We start from the raw sequence: 17353 nt of genomic DNA on the forward strand, positions 1-17353 counted from the left end.
GGCGGAGTCCCGTGGCCGTGGGCGGAAGGTGGGCCCCGGATGAGGGCCCCCTGGGTGAGGGCCCCGGATGAGAGCCCCGGATGTGGAGTAAGTACCAGTGACGTGCGAGTGCAGGGCTCTTCGTTTTACTTCTCTGGCCCTGAGCTTCGTCCGTGCTGACCCCGCCGGCAACCTCTGTAGCCATTGTACCAGTAATGACCAGGACAGCCCCGGGTTTGGGAAAGCGTCCTCGCGGGGTAGTGGCCCGCTCACGTCGTGCGTGTTCCGGGAGTGGAGGGGCAGACGTAATGGTCCCGCTTCTGTAAGTCAGCAGGTGGGGAACTAGTACAGGGGTACGAAATACACTGATTAAAGCGAGAATGGAAGGCTCTTGGGTGGTATGAGGACCACAGAAAACCGTGGGATCGGAGTCCATTAATGTTTTGGGCCGAGGGACAGGGCATTGAGCAAGTTGGGAGTTTCTTAGAGAAATTGAGACTGGAAGAGAGCTGCGTTCCTGGGGGGGGGGGGGCGGGGAGAGGGACGGGACTGTGCAGAAACTGGGGTAAGTAAAGCGCGGAGCCCACGGACAGGCAGGCCAGGCGCTAGAACAGAAGTACCGAGGGCATCGTGACCTTCTGGATCCTTACAGAATGTGATGTCTTTTGGTGGAACTGGATCTGCTAGGGACTGGCAAGGCTCTTAGTTTTCTTCTTTTTTAAAAAATATTTATTTAGAGAGAAAGGGAGAGAGAATTGCAAGCAGGCTCCACGTGGTCAGAGCTCATCATCTCACGGCTCCATCTCATGAATCCTGAGATCATGACCTGAGCTGAAAGCAGGAGTCTGATACTTAACCGATTGAGCTACCCAGGTGCCCCTGGCAAGGCTCTTAAAGAATAAAAAAGGGGATTCGCAAGGGCCTTTAGATATGACTTCTTTAAGATTACAAATCAAGTATTATCCTTCAGTGATATTTGACATTTCAAATTAAATATAAGAAAATCCACACACAAAAAAGTGTGGCATCGTATATGCTTTTTCAAATTACATCAGTCTCTGGGATGTTCTGATCTGCTTACCCTTTCTTTCCTTTTTGAGTGTCATTGACCTAATGCAGCTTTCTACTGTGACACAATCTCTCTAGTCTACGGTATCCGGTGCAAGGGAGTCAGCATCACAGAAGATGCACTGCTTAGTCAATTGCTTGCTGTACAGCAAGTTAGAAACTTCTTGCGTTGAACAGAAATATACTCCCTAGTGATACCTGTTGTTCCTGTTGAGGTCCCTGGGAAAATAGATGACACATTATTTCTCCTTTTCATTAACATCTCTTCTAATATTCTAGGATAGCTATAAGTTTGGAGTTCTTTCCTGAGTTGCCATTTCCCCACAAGTTGTACCTTATTAGCAAATTATGGCAGTGGTGCATTTGTGTCTTGAGTTTTAGCTGACTCAGGCAGTTTGCTCCAGTAAGAGGACAATAAGAGGCACTCTCTTAGAAGTCCATTTCTCTCCAGTAGGCATCAATCCCTAACAAAGAGTGGTAAGACTATTATTTTGCAGGGTGCCTGGGTGACTCAGTCAGTTAAGCGTCCAACTCTTGGTTTTGGCTAAGGTCATGATCTCAAAATTTGTGAGTTCGAGCCTCATGTCAGGCTCTGCACTGACAGTACAGAGCCTGCTTGGGATTCTCTCCCTCTCTGCCCCTTCCCTGCTCATGGTCTCTCTCAAACTTAAAAAAAAATTTTTTTTAAGACTATTATTTTGCTTTTGAGCAAAATTTTCTTTCAGCAGTTCTTCAGATGACAGAGGTGGCAACAATTAACCAACTTACAAAATTTGTAATTTTTATCTTACGCTATGTTACTTTTTTGTTAATGTTTATTTTTTTTGAAAGAGAGAGACAGAGCATGAGTGGGGGAGGGTCAGAGGGAGAGGGAAACACAGAATCCAAAGCAGGCTTCAGTCTCCGAGCTGTCAGCACAGAGCCTGATGTGGGGTTTGAACCCACGGACTGTGAGATCATGACCTGAGCCTAAGTCAGACACTTAACCAAATAAGCCACCCAGGCGCCCCTATTACTAGGGTTCCCAAGGGTCGAGCACTTCATTAATTTTTCCCATATGTCCACCATTACAGTAGGCATGAATAGATACAAAAGAAGCAAAATATTACAGTAGAACTGATACATGTTCTAAATATGGGTTTGTCTTCTCTGACTGCTTTGTCTCCATAGGCACCATCATCTGAGGGTTTGTAGAATGCCTTATCCATTAGACCTACCTTAAATCAAGGAATCCGGTTTATAGTCAAGGAGGTCTGACAATGAACTTGTAATCACAGAATTCATGGTTCTTACTCATCACCCAGAAGCAGCTAGCCTGATAGAACTATGGAATGGCATGTTGAAGACACAGCTAAATTACACCTTGGAAAATTGGGGAGCTGTCCTCCAGGGTACAGTATATGCAATGATATGCATTGAACCAATAACATATATGGTGTTGTGTCTTCAATAGAAAGACTACTTGGGTATAGAAACCAACAGGTTGAAACAGGAGTGGCCCCTATTACTATAATATTCAGTAACTCACTGGTGGAATTTGTGCTTTCTTCAAACCTAGAGTCTTCTGGGTTATGGTTCTGATTCTCAGGAAGAACATTTCTAGAAGATATATTAAATGTTCCAGTGAACTGGAAGCCAGGCGACTTTGAGTTCCTTGTGCCAGTAGATCAGTAGGCAACGAATGGAGTAATTATAAAGGTCCCACAGTCCCTGCCACACACACTACATAAATACAAAAACATACCCAGCTGTCTGCATTCAATAACCTATCTTCCTGAACCTTGTAAGTACTTTAGTGTAGGAATGGGGCTTGGGGGCAAAGGGGAAAGGGCAGGGTTTAGACAAAAGAAAAACAATGTATAACCATGTAATGGCTCTTAGAGACAACTTGGAACACTGGAAGGAGATTTGAGGAAGTATGTAGAAGTTCTAGGACCAAGAGGTCTTTAAGGAGGACCATAGTTTAGTGAGCCAGTCAGTGATGAAGGAGCAAAGATTTACTCGAGTGGTTTATTGAAGAGTCATGGGGAAGTAGAAAGAAAACAGTGACAATATCAGCAAGATCAAAGAGAATGGGATATTATTTAGGGCTTGGAAGGTTACTCAGAGTATCACCTAGTCATTGGTACCCTCTGTAGCATGTGGCTATTCCTTTTGTGGGTCTTCCGTTGTGCTCAGACTTGTCTTGGAATTTAGAGTGTGTCAGTCTTTCAAGGTCTCAGTTACGGTTTTATAAAAGGTGAGGTATCTTGACCTACTCTTAAAGTAATCGTAAAAGCCATAATTATTGTGATAACATTTTGACAGCAAAATTCGACTTACTGGGGATGCCTGGGTGACTTCAGGTGGTTAAGCATCTGGACTCGATTTCGGCTTAGGTCATGATCTCATGGTTGGTGAGTTCCAGCGCCGTGTTTGGCTCAGCACTGGCAGTGCAGAGTCTGCTTGGAATTCTCTCTGTCTTCCTCTCTGCCCCTCCCCTGCTCGCACGTGTGCACTTTCTCTGTCTTTCAAAATAAATAAACATTTTAAAAATTTAATTTAAAAAATTCGATGAACTGTAGCAATTCCATTATTATTACGCCGAAAACTCCCTGGTAATTTTAGCCAAGCTCAGAATCTTAACTGTCTAGTACTGGAAAGAATGTCTATTGCCCATAGATGAAATTTTTGAAACTACTACCCATTCAAATGACAGTACGTAATCACGGTCTCCAGAGAAGCAACGACTTTGGTTTTGTGAAACCATTCATTCTTGACTTCACTTTGATATTTCTCTCTACATTTTTGTTTCCGTTCCTCTGACACACAGAATCACTAAGTAGTCATACGGTTTAATAACTAGAATTCTTAGGATTATTGCCATCAGTAAGAAAAAGGAGAAACAGAAGTATCTGAGAAGAATGGTAGCAAAGGAAACTTAAGCCCCCTTCACCAGGCTGGGAAAAGCTGAGCTAAGGGGAGAGATCTCCAAAGCCGGACAAGGCCGTCAAGTGGAGAACAAGGCCACAGTCCTCCCGCGTTCCTAGAGAGGACCCCTCTTCTGAAAGACAAGTGTTGACGCACTTCCGGCTTCTGTGGGACTCACAGATGTGCGCGCAATCAAGGTTGTGATGAGCAGAGGGTGTGGGTCCAAGTGCGCCGCCCTTTGCCACCTCCCCCCAAGAGTCACCTCCCTTTTCTGCCCCAGCACCCCCAGACGTCTCCGGGGTTCACGGTGAGACGTGGGTCCGGCCAGGGTGGACGGGTGGGGACAGAGGTGGATGTGTACAGCTGTGTTCCGCGGCTCCTCGCGCCATCACCGCCCCCTCGCGCCATCACCGCCCCCCGACGGGGTGGAGGGTCCATGTCCCTGCCCTGTGTTCCGGCCTCGTCCGTAGGGAACGCCGTCTCTCTCTGCAGAGACAGCTCTGGATCCAAGCGGAAAAGGCACGCGTTTTGTTTTCTGGGCCAGGTTGAGATGCCTCTGGGACCGGGAAGAGGCAGTCCGCTGAGGGCTCTTCCTGGGCCTTCTTTCCTCGGTTTTCACCCCAGGGGATAGTGGAAGACAGGATCCGAGGCCAATTTCTCTGTTTCCCCAGTTGTCCGTATTTGCATTCCTTCTGGTGAGGGCTTCCCCACCCCCACCCTCATTCCTAGAGATCCTGAATGTAAAATGAGGAAGACTCTCGAAGCTATCAAGCTCCTCGGGTTTTTACCAATTTGTTAAGCTTCGTAAATGTGTGCAGGTCACTTGCTCACCTCCAAGCCCACCACCATTAACGGTGGTAGTGTTTGAAACCTAGTGAGTAAAGTGATTTGGATGCAGTAGGAAAGATTACACACACCTCACTCTTTTCCCTTGCAGTTTCTGAGCTTTATTAATTTTTTTATAGTGTATTTATTTTGAGAGAGACGGAGACAGCACCAGTGGGGGAGGGCCAGAGGAGGGGAGGGCAGAGAGGAGGAGCGAGAATCCCAAGCAGGCTCTGCACTGACAATGCCCACGCACTGACAGCGCAGAGCCCAAATGTGGGTCCCAAACTGAGGAAGGGTAAAATGACCTGAGCGGAAACCAAGAGTCGGACACTGAACTGAGTCACCCAGGCTCCCCTGAACTTTATGAATTTTAAATGTATGATTTTAGACATCAGGTGGATTTTTCAGTTGTGGGAGGTAATTGTGCTTGACTTGAAGTGGTGAGTAATGAAGGGGGTCGTGAGGATGCAGTGGAAAATGTTTTGGCTACTAGAAGGCCATTTCCAGTGCTGTGTATGACACTGATTAGGATGATTTTGAATAAAACCCCACCAAGTGGGGTTCATTCATTTTTTCCTACGTAAAATTAACTAAATTATCTCAAAGGGCCCTTCCAACTTGTAAATTCATTGATAAATGAATTTAACTGAAAGATCCAGCTGGGCCAAACCTAATGCCCCATCTCCATTTCCCACACTGCCACCAGAAAGATACTTACATTATTGAGAGAAGGTGTCAGAGGACCAAAGGAAACACTTAGAGATCAGTGTTGAAGAGATCCTATGCAGTCAACCCAAGTTGTGGAGAATACATGGAAAGCAGATCAATGAAACCTTATTGTTTGCTGGGAGATATATAAGTAACTTACCCATAGACACATAATTTATTTATGTACCTTAAGGTTGTACTGTTATAATATTCCTCCCGTTCTTACTCAGATGTTTTACAAATAACTTCACAGTCTCAATTTATAAATGGCATGCCCTGCCAAGTGTTGAAATACCAGGCTTAAAATGAATTTGTTGAACTTTCTACAAATGAACACAAAATTGACATTGTATTCAGACATATATTTTAAATGTCTATGGGTTGCAAGGAACTACATAAAGTGACTGAAGGGCAACCATGACAGCAAAAGACAAGTCTACTCTTGAGGGGCAGTCTAGGTGAGATAAGGCATGAAAGCATTACAAATTAAATTTCAGGGTAAAAGCTATCAAAAAATTACATCTATCAAACTAGAAATGGAGACAATTCAGTGAGTCTAAAGTCGAAAGAGGACTAAGTGCTGGGATCATTCAAGAAATGTAAAATAAAACCCAGTCTTTCTGTTGCTCTGCCCAGAATATGAGCACTACCACTCCATGCAGGTCTGTTCAAGGGAGGAGTGACTCTGTTCCTGACCTCAGCCCTCTATCTTTGAGTTTCACTTCTTGGAGTTTCACTTCATTTTGATTCATACTTCCACCAGGAGGGAACATGTCTAGGAACGTGTGCTTTCCCCCGTCCCTGCTTTTAGAACTTTGACCCAGATGGCAAAGACCAAGATACCTTTTCCCTCATCTTTAAATGGCAGAGACAGATGGAATTTTCAGATCTATCACTAAAAATGGAGAGAAATGAGGAAAGAAAATTTAATAGTTGGAAGGTAAAGATAAGAACAGCAACACAAGTGCTAACAATATAAGTGCTATGAGATGGGGACCAAAAAATGGGGCTATCAGGAAAGGCTAAATGGGTTTCAGTATTTTTAAAATATAAATACATGTTTTAACTTTTTTTTCCTCTGTGCCCCAGTGGGTAATTCTGTCTACCATACTTGGTCACTTTAAGAGTGACCAGATTGCTTTTTTTAAAAAAAAATGTTTTTTAATGATTATTTTTGAGAGAGACAGAGCACAAATGGGGGAGGGGCAGAGAGAGAGGGAGGCACAGAATCCAAAACAGACTCCAGACTCTGAGCTGTCAGCACAGAGCCCAAAACGGGCTCAAACCCACGAACCATGAAATCATGACCTGAGCCGAAGTCGGACGCTTAACTGACTGAGCCACCCAGTCGCCCCCTGATAGCTTTTTTTATAGTGACTAGGTGGCAGTGTGGCAGCACAGGACCCTGGGCTTCAGACTTGGGTTTGAGTAGTGAATCTGTTTCGCTATGTTGTTAGCACATTAATCTTTCTCAGCTTCTTAAAATAGGGGTACTGGTATCTTTCATAAGGTTCCCGTGGGTATTAAATGGGCTGTATACATAAAATAATGTGATGTACTGAATCTGCCTACACACAGCTAACATGAATGGCAGTTATCCGGCATCTACTGTGGCATGCCATTGGATTTAGTGAATTGTCTTCATGCTACTTGGATGAGATGTTAGCAGCATGGCAATACAATGTTACTTTTTCATACTGCTATTTTAAATTTTTTCTGCTCAGCAGGATAGCAAAAACTGGCCTCATAAAACATCTAGGACCTTATTTGGATCAAGTGAGCCAGTTCTTCCAACCTGAACAATGACTGCTGAATCAAGGGATACCGCAGATTTGTCTCCACAGGCCACCCAGGAGGTGGAAGGCATAGTGATAGTGACAGTGGAGGCGGAAGATGAAGATGAGGAAGGCCATTTTCAAAGGGGAAGAAATAGCATAGAATTATCCCCACAATTTATTAGTCGGTCCACAACCATGAATGAGAGAGCCTTATTATCATCATATTTGGTTGCCTATCGAGTGGCAAAAGAGAAAATGGCTCACACGGCTGCTGAAAAAATTATTCTTCCAGCATGTATGGATATGGTACGTACAATTTTTGATGATAAATCAGCTGATAAATTAAGAACTATACCCCTTAGTGATAATACAATATCTCGTCGAATCTGTACAATTGCAAACCATTTAGAGGCAATGCTTATTACACGGTTGCAGTCTGGTGTAGATTTTGCAATCCAACTGGACGAGAGCATGGATATTGCAAACTGCCCAACACTCTTGATTTATGTCAGGTATGTGTGGCAAGATGACTTTACAGAGGACCTGTTGTGTTGTTTAAGTTTAAATTCACTTATAACGGGATTAGATTTATTTACCGAATTAGAAAAGTGCATTGTTGGTCAATATAAATTGAACTGGAAAAATTGTAAAGGAATTTCAAGTGATGGAGCAGCAAATATGACTGGGAAACACAGCAGGGTTATTGAAAAATTGTTAGAAGTAACACATAACAAGGCTCTTTGGAATCATTGTTTTATTCATCAAGAAGCTTTGGTGTCCAAAGGAATTCCACCAGGTCTAATGGATGTATTGAAAAACGCAGTGAAAATTGTTAATTTTATTAAAGGAAGCTCCTTAAACAGCCGACTTCTCGAAATATTTTGTTCAGAGATTGGAGTTAACCATACCCACTTACTGTTTCATACAGAAGTCCGTTGGCTGTCTCAAGGAAAAGTATTGAGCAGAGTATATGAACTCAGGAATGAGATTTACATTTTTCTCACTGAAAAGCAATCTCATTTGGCAAATATTCTTGAAGATGACCTATGGGTAACAAAATTGGCATATTTGAGTGATATTTTTGGCATTCTTAATGAATTACATTTTAAAGTACCGGGGAAGAACAATGATATATTTCAGTATCTTGAATGTATTCTAGGATTCCAAAAGACATTATTGTTGTGGCAAGCAAGACTTAAAAGCAATCGCCCTAGCTACTATATGTTCCCAACGCTGTTGCAGCATATTGAAGAGAACGTTATTAATGAAGACTGCTTAAAAGAAATAAAATCAGAGATATTGATGCATCTCACTTCTTTGTCTCAAACCTTTCATCATTACTTCCCAGAAGAGAAATTTGAATCAATAAAGGAAAATATTTGGATGAAAGATCCCTTTGTATTTCAAACCCCAGAATCAATCATTGAGTTAAACTTGGTGCCCGAAGAAGAGAATGAATTATTGCAGCTCAGTTCATCCTTCACACTGAGGAATTATTATAAGACATTAAGTCTATCAGCATTCTGGATTAAAATTAAAGATGAATTTCCACTGCTAAGTAGAAAGAGTATATTGCTGCTATTACCATTCACAACTACCTATTTGTGTGAACTAGGATTTTCCATCTTGACACGATTAAAAACAAAGACATAGGCTCAACAGTGCACCTGACATGCGTGTGGCCCTATCCTCATGTGTTCCTGACTGGAATGAACTTATGAACAGGCAAGCACACCCATCGCATTAAGTGTGATGAGATGCACTTAATGAAAAGTGCTATGAAATGTGGTTTTTGTACTTTTTAAGGGTTTCTTTCGTAGATGGTATTTATTAATAAAATTATATTTGGAATTTACATTTCATTTTCTATGTAGTATCATTTCATGAAACTTGTTTCTGTTACAGGGGTTATGTGACTGTGTATCCAGAATAATGATGTGAAATGTTTTTCTGGGGATTACTGTAAGTTTTGAAAACCCTCTTAGTACATAGTCTTCTACTTAGATCTGTGCCCCTGTCCACCACTGGTGCCTTGCTTCTTCCTTTCAGGCAGAGCCCCATTCAGGTTCAGTTTCTCCATCTCTCTGTGCTTATGTGCTCTTCCTTTTTTGCTCTAATTCCAGGAAGTGACTCTTTGATACTAATCATAGTTTAACACCATTCTCAAACTGTTTTGTTTTGTTTTTTTTTTAAAGCATGGCCATGTGTTATAATTCTAGCCAATGAGATACATATGTACGGCACTCTGTCAGGATATTTTGGTGAAGGTATCGCTTGCTTTCAAAGGGACACAAGAGAGAAGACCGTGATGGGGCATAGTTTTTGACTTTCCCAAATCCCTCCTTAAAAACTAGGACAGCAAAACTGAAAACTCAGGGACATCACTACAGCAAAACCAGGTGACAGGGTACCACCAACAGTTAAAAAACTAACAAGGTTTCAAGCTATTGTGTAAAAAGGAAGCAGAGAGAAGCAACAAGTGTCTGATAGATTTGAAAACTGCAAAGTAATCAACAGGTAATCATGCAAAATTTCAGTGAGTTACACTGAGAACAGCTTAAACAGTGAGTTCACCCACTTCAGTATAGGGTGAGTTTTAGGGGTTGGTGGTAAAGTCTGGCAGCAGGGTGGCCTTGTGATAGAATCCAAATTGAGTAAGGGACAGGAGAGACCAAGTCTTCTCTCTTTGTCCATAAGGATTGCTTTGTGTGGTTTCTCCTGCCTACAATCAAGGTCTCTGGCTTTTGATTAGTGACAAGTGGCCTTTGGCCAAATTCCAAGATACAAGTTTACAGCAGCACCATCCTTGTGGGCCGTGGCAGGTTAGGAGGAGTCTATCTAAAATCCTGCCGCTTCTGGATCAAATACCTGCTTCCTTTGTGTCTCCTCATGATGATATAACTAATACATGTATCTCACCACCACCATTTAACCAGAGACAATTTGGAATTGCATTGACCACTTTGGGAAAACAAGTTTCCACATCCCAGTCACCCATATTTATCTAGGAAGGTGTTGAAATGGGGAGTGAAGTTCACATAGCTTGCTGCCAGAAAGATAATTAGAAAGCTATGAAAACATCAGAAGCAGACCTTTTCTCTCACTGTAGTGTAGAGCACTATCTAGGCTAGGATTTAAGAGACCCCGGGCTCCAGGCTCCATTTCAGAGATAACAAGTCACGGTCAAATATCTCTGTGCCTCCACGTCTTCATCTGTCAGATGAGGACTGTACTGCATTTGGAGAAGAGGCCTTCAAGGGAGTAATTAAAGTTAAATGAGGTCATAGGGTTGGCCCTCATCCATAGGACTGATGTCCCTGTAAGAGGAGGAAGGGCTACCAGGAGTGCACACACACAAAGGAGAGGCTGTATGAGGACACAGCAAGAAGACAGCTGTCAGCAAGCCAAGGAGACAGAGGGCTCCGTAGACCAACTCTGCTGTCACCCTGATCTCGTATTTCCAGCCTCCAGAAATGTGAGAAAATAAATTTCTGTTTAAGCCACCCAGTCTGCAGCATTTTGTCACCTCAGCTGGAGTATACCAGCATACCTCCTAAAGTACTGAGCACAGAAAGAAGCACATCCTCAGATGTACAACAAATGTAACTTTTGTGTTTCTTTTAGAAACAAGATTTTAACCCCAATGGATTAAGCTGAAAATTTATCTAGACGGTGACTGGTTTGTGCTAATGCGGTCCTATTTTCTCCTGGTCACACTTATAATCAGTGATACATACTGTACTTGTATTATTTCCCACCAAGGATAGAACAGTTGCTATACTGCACCAAACTCATGATTTATTATGCTCAGAGGTACCAAGAGACAGAAGTAAAGAGGTAAAACTGTCCTTGACATCAATTCTAAAACATGCTAGTGCCTCCATTTTAGTATTTATCCTTGAATATCCGTAATTTTTTATGTGCTATATCTTCTGTATCTCTGTAGGTACTTCTTTATTACCCTTAGTTTTTCTCCCTGTATCATTCTGATTTTGAATAGTATCTCTTAGTTCTTTTAATTTTTTTAATCTTTATTTATTTTTGAAAGAGAGACTGAGTGTGAGCAAGGGAGAGCAGAGCAGAGAGAGGGAGACACAGAATCCAAAGCAGGCTCCAGGCTGTGAGCTGCCAGCACAGAGCCCAACGCAGGACTCGAACTCATGAACTGTGAGATCATGACCTGAGCCGAAGTCGGACGCTCAGCCGACTGAGCCACCCAGGCACCCCTAGTATCTCTTTAGTTCTACTACATGTGAGCTGACAGATTCAGATCTGTGGTCCCCCCTAGTTTGTGTAGTTTCCTTCTTCTGGACCTTCTCTAGGTTATGATCTTTCTCCTTAGGTCCAAGCCACCAGAACTGCACTTACTGGTGAAGTCTTTCTAGGATTCTGTACAAGGGCACAAAAATGCTAAGGTCTTATGTTTTGTTTCCAATGCCTTTCCTGGAAGATCCCATCGTTTAGGTTTGTCAAAGCACAAAGCTGGGCTGGGTGGGGGCAGGGGAAGAGGCGCTTCTCTCCATATCCTGCTGGGGCCATCTCGTGACCCCTTTGCTACCTGAAGACCAGAGCTCCGAAAGTGTGAGCAGAACACCAGGCCTTCAGGACCCCTACACATCCCGGAAGCCCACTGGAAGTGCCTCACAGTCCCACCCTCCCACTCCCCCTGATTCGTGGAGGTCTCGGTGGTCTTGGTGACTCCCTGAGCCCTCCTCTACACATCTAGGGGAATTTCGCTTCCTCCTCAGGGTGGGGAAAAGACTAAGGTTTAGAAGCCTTTCCTCGCCAATGAGAAAGAAATAGGAAACCGATGGGGCATCTAGCCTCTTGGGTGTGAGGTGCAGGTCACAAGCTCCTTCTGCAGGGAAAGTACCTCAAGCTAATGACCGGGGCCTAGTTGCACTCACTCAGATGGTTCTGGTACTTTTGCAAAAACAACACAAATTTTTTATAGAATCAATCATAGGCTTTGTCTCTGGCCCCAGCACCGTAGCAAACACTTCTATACAATTCAACCAACATGCTCCAAGCACCCATTTACTGATGTAATTGGAACACAGATTCTGTTCTGTTCCTTTTTTGCCTTAGTCCTTTCCAATATTTTAATGTTAACAAGGACAAGGAAGTAGCACCTCAAGTAAACAAATCTTGCTCTAAATTGTCCAAACTTAAGGAAATAAAATGTATAACTCTAATACTTTGTTTAGGAGTTTGGAGGTTTGGAAGAGAAGGCTATGATGGATGTGGTGACTGAGTAACAGCAAAAAACTTTTCAAACATTCAAATCATAAGGTCTTAAATTTTTTGTTTTGTTTTTTTGTGTTTTTTGGGTGGGTTTTTTTTGTTTTTTTGCAACTAGGAGCAATGAGAGAAAGCTGTAAGACTATAGATCAATATAGTTTCAGCTGAGAAAGACATTTTTGGTGAGCAGAGTAGTTTTAAAATGTAAGAGCCTGCCTTAGGAGGCAATGAACTCCCTAATACTGAAAGGGTTTCATGCAGAAACTGGATAACCAATTGCCAGGCCAATGTCTCCTCCAGTTTAACAGTTATTAAGCATCTATTACATACACGTGCCAGAAAACTGGGGCTTCCTCCATCAGGTGGGAGGTTGGGTTTGATGATCGCATGGGACCCAGCACAATTTTTCAAGGTGCTTTAACTTTATGATTTTATCATTAATTTGGATCAAAAGTTTTTCACACAGGTAACAAAAACAGTTTCACCACTTTGTAATGTTTGATGTTTAATAATGTAAGACATAATACAGGTTAGTGCTTACGAGCTTAGCTTTTGGAAGCAAAGTGGTCTGGCTGGGTTCAAATGCTAGTTCTGCCATATACTGGCTGCATGACTTTGGGCAACTGAATGAACTATTCGAAACTTCAGTTTTTCCCAACTGTAAAATGAGGGTGCTAAGTAAAACCACCTCATTAATATGAGGATTCAAGATGATCCACGTAAAGCACATGATGTTTAGAACATGGTAAATCCTCAATAAACATTAACGATAGTCTTCACTGCAGTTTTCGTTCTCAATTAAGTCTTACACCTGGACCTTCATTTGTGATTCTGTTTGCAGGGGACTCCTTAAATGCTACTAATGAGACCCTGTGATACTCACACATGGATGTAGGTAGTCTCAGATAAAGTCTGGCCTGACCCACAAAGAGAGGGTTCTGGAGCATAAACTGAACCATGGGTTCTCCCATCCCCCACTGAGACCTAGTGAATCAGCCTTTTGGACCCCATATTAATGCCACTGACTAGGGGGTGTGGAGGGCAGACAACTCCAGCGAGGCAGCTCCCATCATCTGAGGACAATTCTCCAGAGTGTCTGGAGAAGGAGGAGAGTGGTGAGCCCCCAGCAGCTAAAACTCAGAGTAATTGGGGGACAGGCAGGCCAATTTGGTAAGGATCTGGGCAGGGCACCAGCGTACAACATACACAGTCAACAGGATCTACTGGGTGTTTCTTGTAAGCCCAGCAGTCAGCAGAAGCAGTGCCCAGAGGCAGACTCTCTTCCTGTCTCTAGCAAAGAGGCTCAAATTAACTTATCCCATGTCATCTTCTTTCCCCTAGACCTTCCCACAAGGCAGGGCTGACCAGACCATGTACCTTTCTTCTCCTAATTACTGTTTACTTTCCAACCCAACTGCAACTCAAACTGACACTTATTCTGCACACTGTTATCTTCTGCAGGTCTATCTCCAGGGCAACTGGGAATTGCTACACATACTGCTTGCACCCAAGATTCTTAATTCAGCTTGGTCCAATTCCTTCCCTGGATACAGCTGCCCTCTTTCTTGTGGGTAACATAATAAAAAACAGCCCACAGTTTGGCCTGTCTTCTCTTCTCTATTCCCCTAAGGTCCCTCTCCCTTCTCCTCAAGATGTGACCAACCAACACAGTTTCTCTCCTGAATTTACACACTTAACTCCTAGCCAACTGACACTAGTAGAATCAAAACAAAAACAAGATAGAGGTTTCATGGAGAAGTCTGAGACTAAATAATGCAGCAGGAACACATACCATCCAGCCTCTGAACCCCAATTTTGCCAGAATATAAATACCTTAAGTCGATTTCTTTTCAAAGGCTTTAATACTCAAGATGAGAACAATGGCTGGAGCATTCTAGTGGCTGGGATAATCATTTCTAGAAAAGGTTGGTTGCTGAGGTACCAGAATAGCTATCATGCTTTAGAGTTCTCTCTTCCCTTCACTGTGTTCTTCCCTGAAGAAGCTGTCAAACAAGGCAGAAACTACAAATAAAGCTTATTTCTACTGCATTCATGAGGCTTTTCTCAGTGTCAACGTTCTGAGATTCAACAGAAGAATGAATGTCATCTCAAGGCTTTCCTTCATCCACCATTATCCATGGGTGCTCTCTTGCCTAGATCCTTAAGCATGAAGCTGCTAACAAAAGCATTTCTTGATGGGGAAAGCAAACATACCTATTTATTGTGGATTCTCCAGCGTCCCTAAGTTCTAACTGAAGGATTTCAACATATCAGTAGGTTTGACGGTTATGCTGGAGAAAATGTTTGAAGTTGTTGTTATTACATTCAATATAGAAGTAAGGTTTCCCTTAGGAAGGCTTTCCTAAACTTGAGTAAGAGCTGTTCTACACCAGAAACATCTAGACACTTAAGGTATTTATGGGATTTGTCCTCTCATGACTTCTCAGATGTTTAAAGAGGCTGCAACTCCAACCGAAACTCATTCCGCACTCTTTACACTGAAAGGGTTTCTCACCAGTATGGATTCTCTGATGCTGATTAAGATGGGACTTCAGAGTGAAGGCTCTGCCACATTCATGACATTGATGGGATTTCACACTGGAGTAGGGTTTTTGATGTTTTATGTGGGAACACTGGCCAACGTTGTCTCTACATATATCACATTTATAGGTTTTCTCTGCAGTGTGAGTTCGGTAATGCTGAATAAGGTCTGAACTATAACTATAGGCTTTGCCACAGATATCACACTTATAAGGCTGCTCTTGTAACTCAATCTTCTTATCTTCAATCACTGTCAAGTTCCAACTATATGCTTCCTCACAAATGCCATTTTTTTCATTTCTCTGACCCATGTGGAGCACCTGATGTTCAATGAGGCTAACATACTGAAAAAAGATTTCTCCACATTCATGGCACTGATGGGATTTCTCTCTAGAGTGGAGTCTCAGATGCCCAGCAAGGTGTGACCGCCTCCCAAAGCCCTTGCCGCACTCATTACACTTAAAGGGTCTCTCCCCGCTGTGCACACTCTGATGCTGAACAAGATGAGACCTCACTCTAAATGCTTTCCCACATAAATGACAGGTGTAGGGTTTCTCACCAGTGTGGACCCGCTGATGCTGAGTCAGATGCACACGCTGATTGTAGCTTTTCCCACATTCGTCACACCTAAATGGCTTCTCCCCCGTGTGTATTCGCTGATGTTGAATCAGATGTGCACTCTGAATGAAGCTTTTTCCACATTCATTACATTTATGTGGTCTCTCTCCTGTGGATGATTTTTTGTGCACGTATGTGACTTCGCTGAAATTTATCCTCTTTGAAGAAGGCTGTCCTAGTATCTCTTTCATGGGAACTCCCTGCTTTCTATCCAACTTGCCTGCATGTTCATGGCCTTCTCCAAAATCTTGCACTTGAGAAGCATTCCTTTGGATTCTTCCTGATAGTTCCACGTCTGCTTCTGAAAATTCTGAAATTTTCTTCTTAACATTCAATTTTGTATTCTTACTTCTTTTGTCACTGCCTGAAAGAATAAAGAGGAAATGCAGATGGCACCAGTTCTTTTATAGAAGAAGGATACGCTGCCAGGAAAAAGAGGATAATCAGGTGAAACCACGATGGAAGGGCAGTGACAAAAGGGGATACGTGTATATGCCTCAGCCAGCGGGAGTGAAAGAACTTTTGGTATTTGTCCACTGAAAAGAAGGAGATGAAGGGGCTCACTAAGCAGGGTGGTGAGGATGGCCAAGGCTAGGCTATCGCTAACGTGAGTACCACACTTTGACTATACAGGAAGGAGAGAGAGGCATTCTGAAATGCAAACATGGGTCAGGCAGACAGAATGAGACAGAACAAAACACAACTGGATGGAGCAAGCAGACAAAAACTGGAGGAATGGGGAGCAAAGGATTATGAGGGGGATATAGAATTGGAAAGAACACCTGAATAGGAGCCAGGGCAAAAGAGAAACGAGTCAGGAAAAACTACTGTCAAGAGGGTAGGTGAGACATCAATCTCCACTCTCTTCGCCCTTAGCCGTCACTACATCTGCAGTTTCCCCCTCCCCCACAGCTTGAACCTGTGAATGCTCACTGCCTTTCTTGTCCGCTCCTGCCTGCCCCCGCCCCCCCCCCCCCCACCGAGACCAGCACTACAGGCCTCCATAATTATGGCTGAATGAGCACGCAAAATATCCTCTTTTGATCAAAAAATGCTGGGGGAGGGGCACCTGGGTGGCTCAGTCGGTTAAGTGGCCAACTTTGGCTCAGGTCATGATCTCGCGGTCCGTGAGTTCGAGCCCCACGTCGGGCTCTGTGCTGACAGCTCGGAGCCTGGAGCCTGTTTCAGATTCTGTGTCTCCCTCTCTCTGACCCTCCCCCGTGCATGCTCTCTCTCTGTCTCAAAAATAAATAAACGTTAAAAAAAAAAAATGTTGGGGGCAGGGGTAGGGAGTGTTAATAGGAAATTAGTCATAAGAACAACTGCAGAAAAGATACAAAAGGAAAGAGACTCTATTATTGTATTTTAGTGTTTATATTTATTTTTGACAGGGAGAGAGAGAGAGACCGCACAAGCAGGGAAGGTGCAGAGAGATGGGGACAGAGGATCCGGAGTGGGCACCATGCTGATAGCAGAAAACCCAATGTGGGGCTGAACTCACAAACCATGAGACCATGACCTGAGTTAAAGTTGGACGCTCAACCGAGGCACCCACGCACCCTGAAAAGAGACTATTTTAAAATAAATGCTTTCCAGGTCTGGAGTGCTACTGGATGGATTCCCCCAATGAGGAATCCACCAAGCAGAAGGGATAGAACCAGCCGAGGAGATAGCTAAGGTCA

The 17353-nt window shown here is 43.3% G+C and overlaps 2 protein-coding genes across 12 annotated transcripts in view; one reads left to right on the forward strand and one right to left on the reverse strand.

Annotated features, from left to right (window-relative positions):
- The first annotated feature begins 5 nt into the window (after positions 1-5).
- On the forward strand, positions 6-9126 carry FAM200A (family with sequence similarity 200 member A). Of its 5 annotated transcripts, none has more exons than XM_030300395.1 (2): positions 6-87; positions 7221-9126. In XM_030300395.1, exon 2 carries the CDS (start codon positions 7296-7298, stop codon positions 8922-8924), a length of 1629 nt encoding a protein of 542 aa, XP_030156255.1. In that variant the 5' UTR covers positions 6-87; positions 7221-7295; the 3' UTR covers positions 8925-9126. The 5 variants fall into 5 exon arrangements, with proteins under 5 accessions (XP_030156255.1, XP_030156257.1, XP_030156254.1 ...); XM_030300397.1 differs by having other exon boundaries at positions 15-87; positions 7218-9126; XM_030300394.1 differs by lacking the exon at positions 6-87 and adding an exon at positions 115-301.
- The window catches only part of ZKSCAN5 (zinc finger with KRAB and SCAN domains 5), a 30309-nt gene continuing 20964 nt past the window's right edge, over positions 8009-17353 (reverse strand). For 6 of the 7 annotated variants that reach the window (XM_030300355.1, XM_030300354.1, XM_030300353.1 and 3 more), the window contains one exon: positions 12608-16035. In XM_030300355.1, the coding sequence (XP_030156215.1) occupies positions 14912-16035 (1124 nt within the window). In that variant the 3' untranslated portion in view covers positions 12608-14911. Of the gene's footprint in view, positions 8316-12607; positions 16036-17353 lie in introns of those variants that run through there. The other variant, XM_030300361.1, reaches the window with a different exon arrangement.

Source organism: Lynx canadensis, chromosome E3 (assembly GCF_007474595.2).
Source record: "Lynx canadensis isolate LIC74 chromosome E3, mLynCan4.pri.v2, whole genome shotgun sequence".
Taxonomy (NCBI): domain Eukaryota; kingdom Metazoa; phylum Chordata; class Mammalia; order Carnivora; family Felidae; genus Lynx; species Lynx canadensis.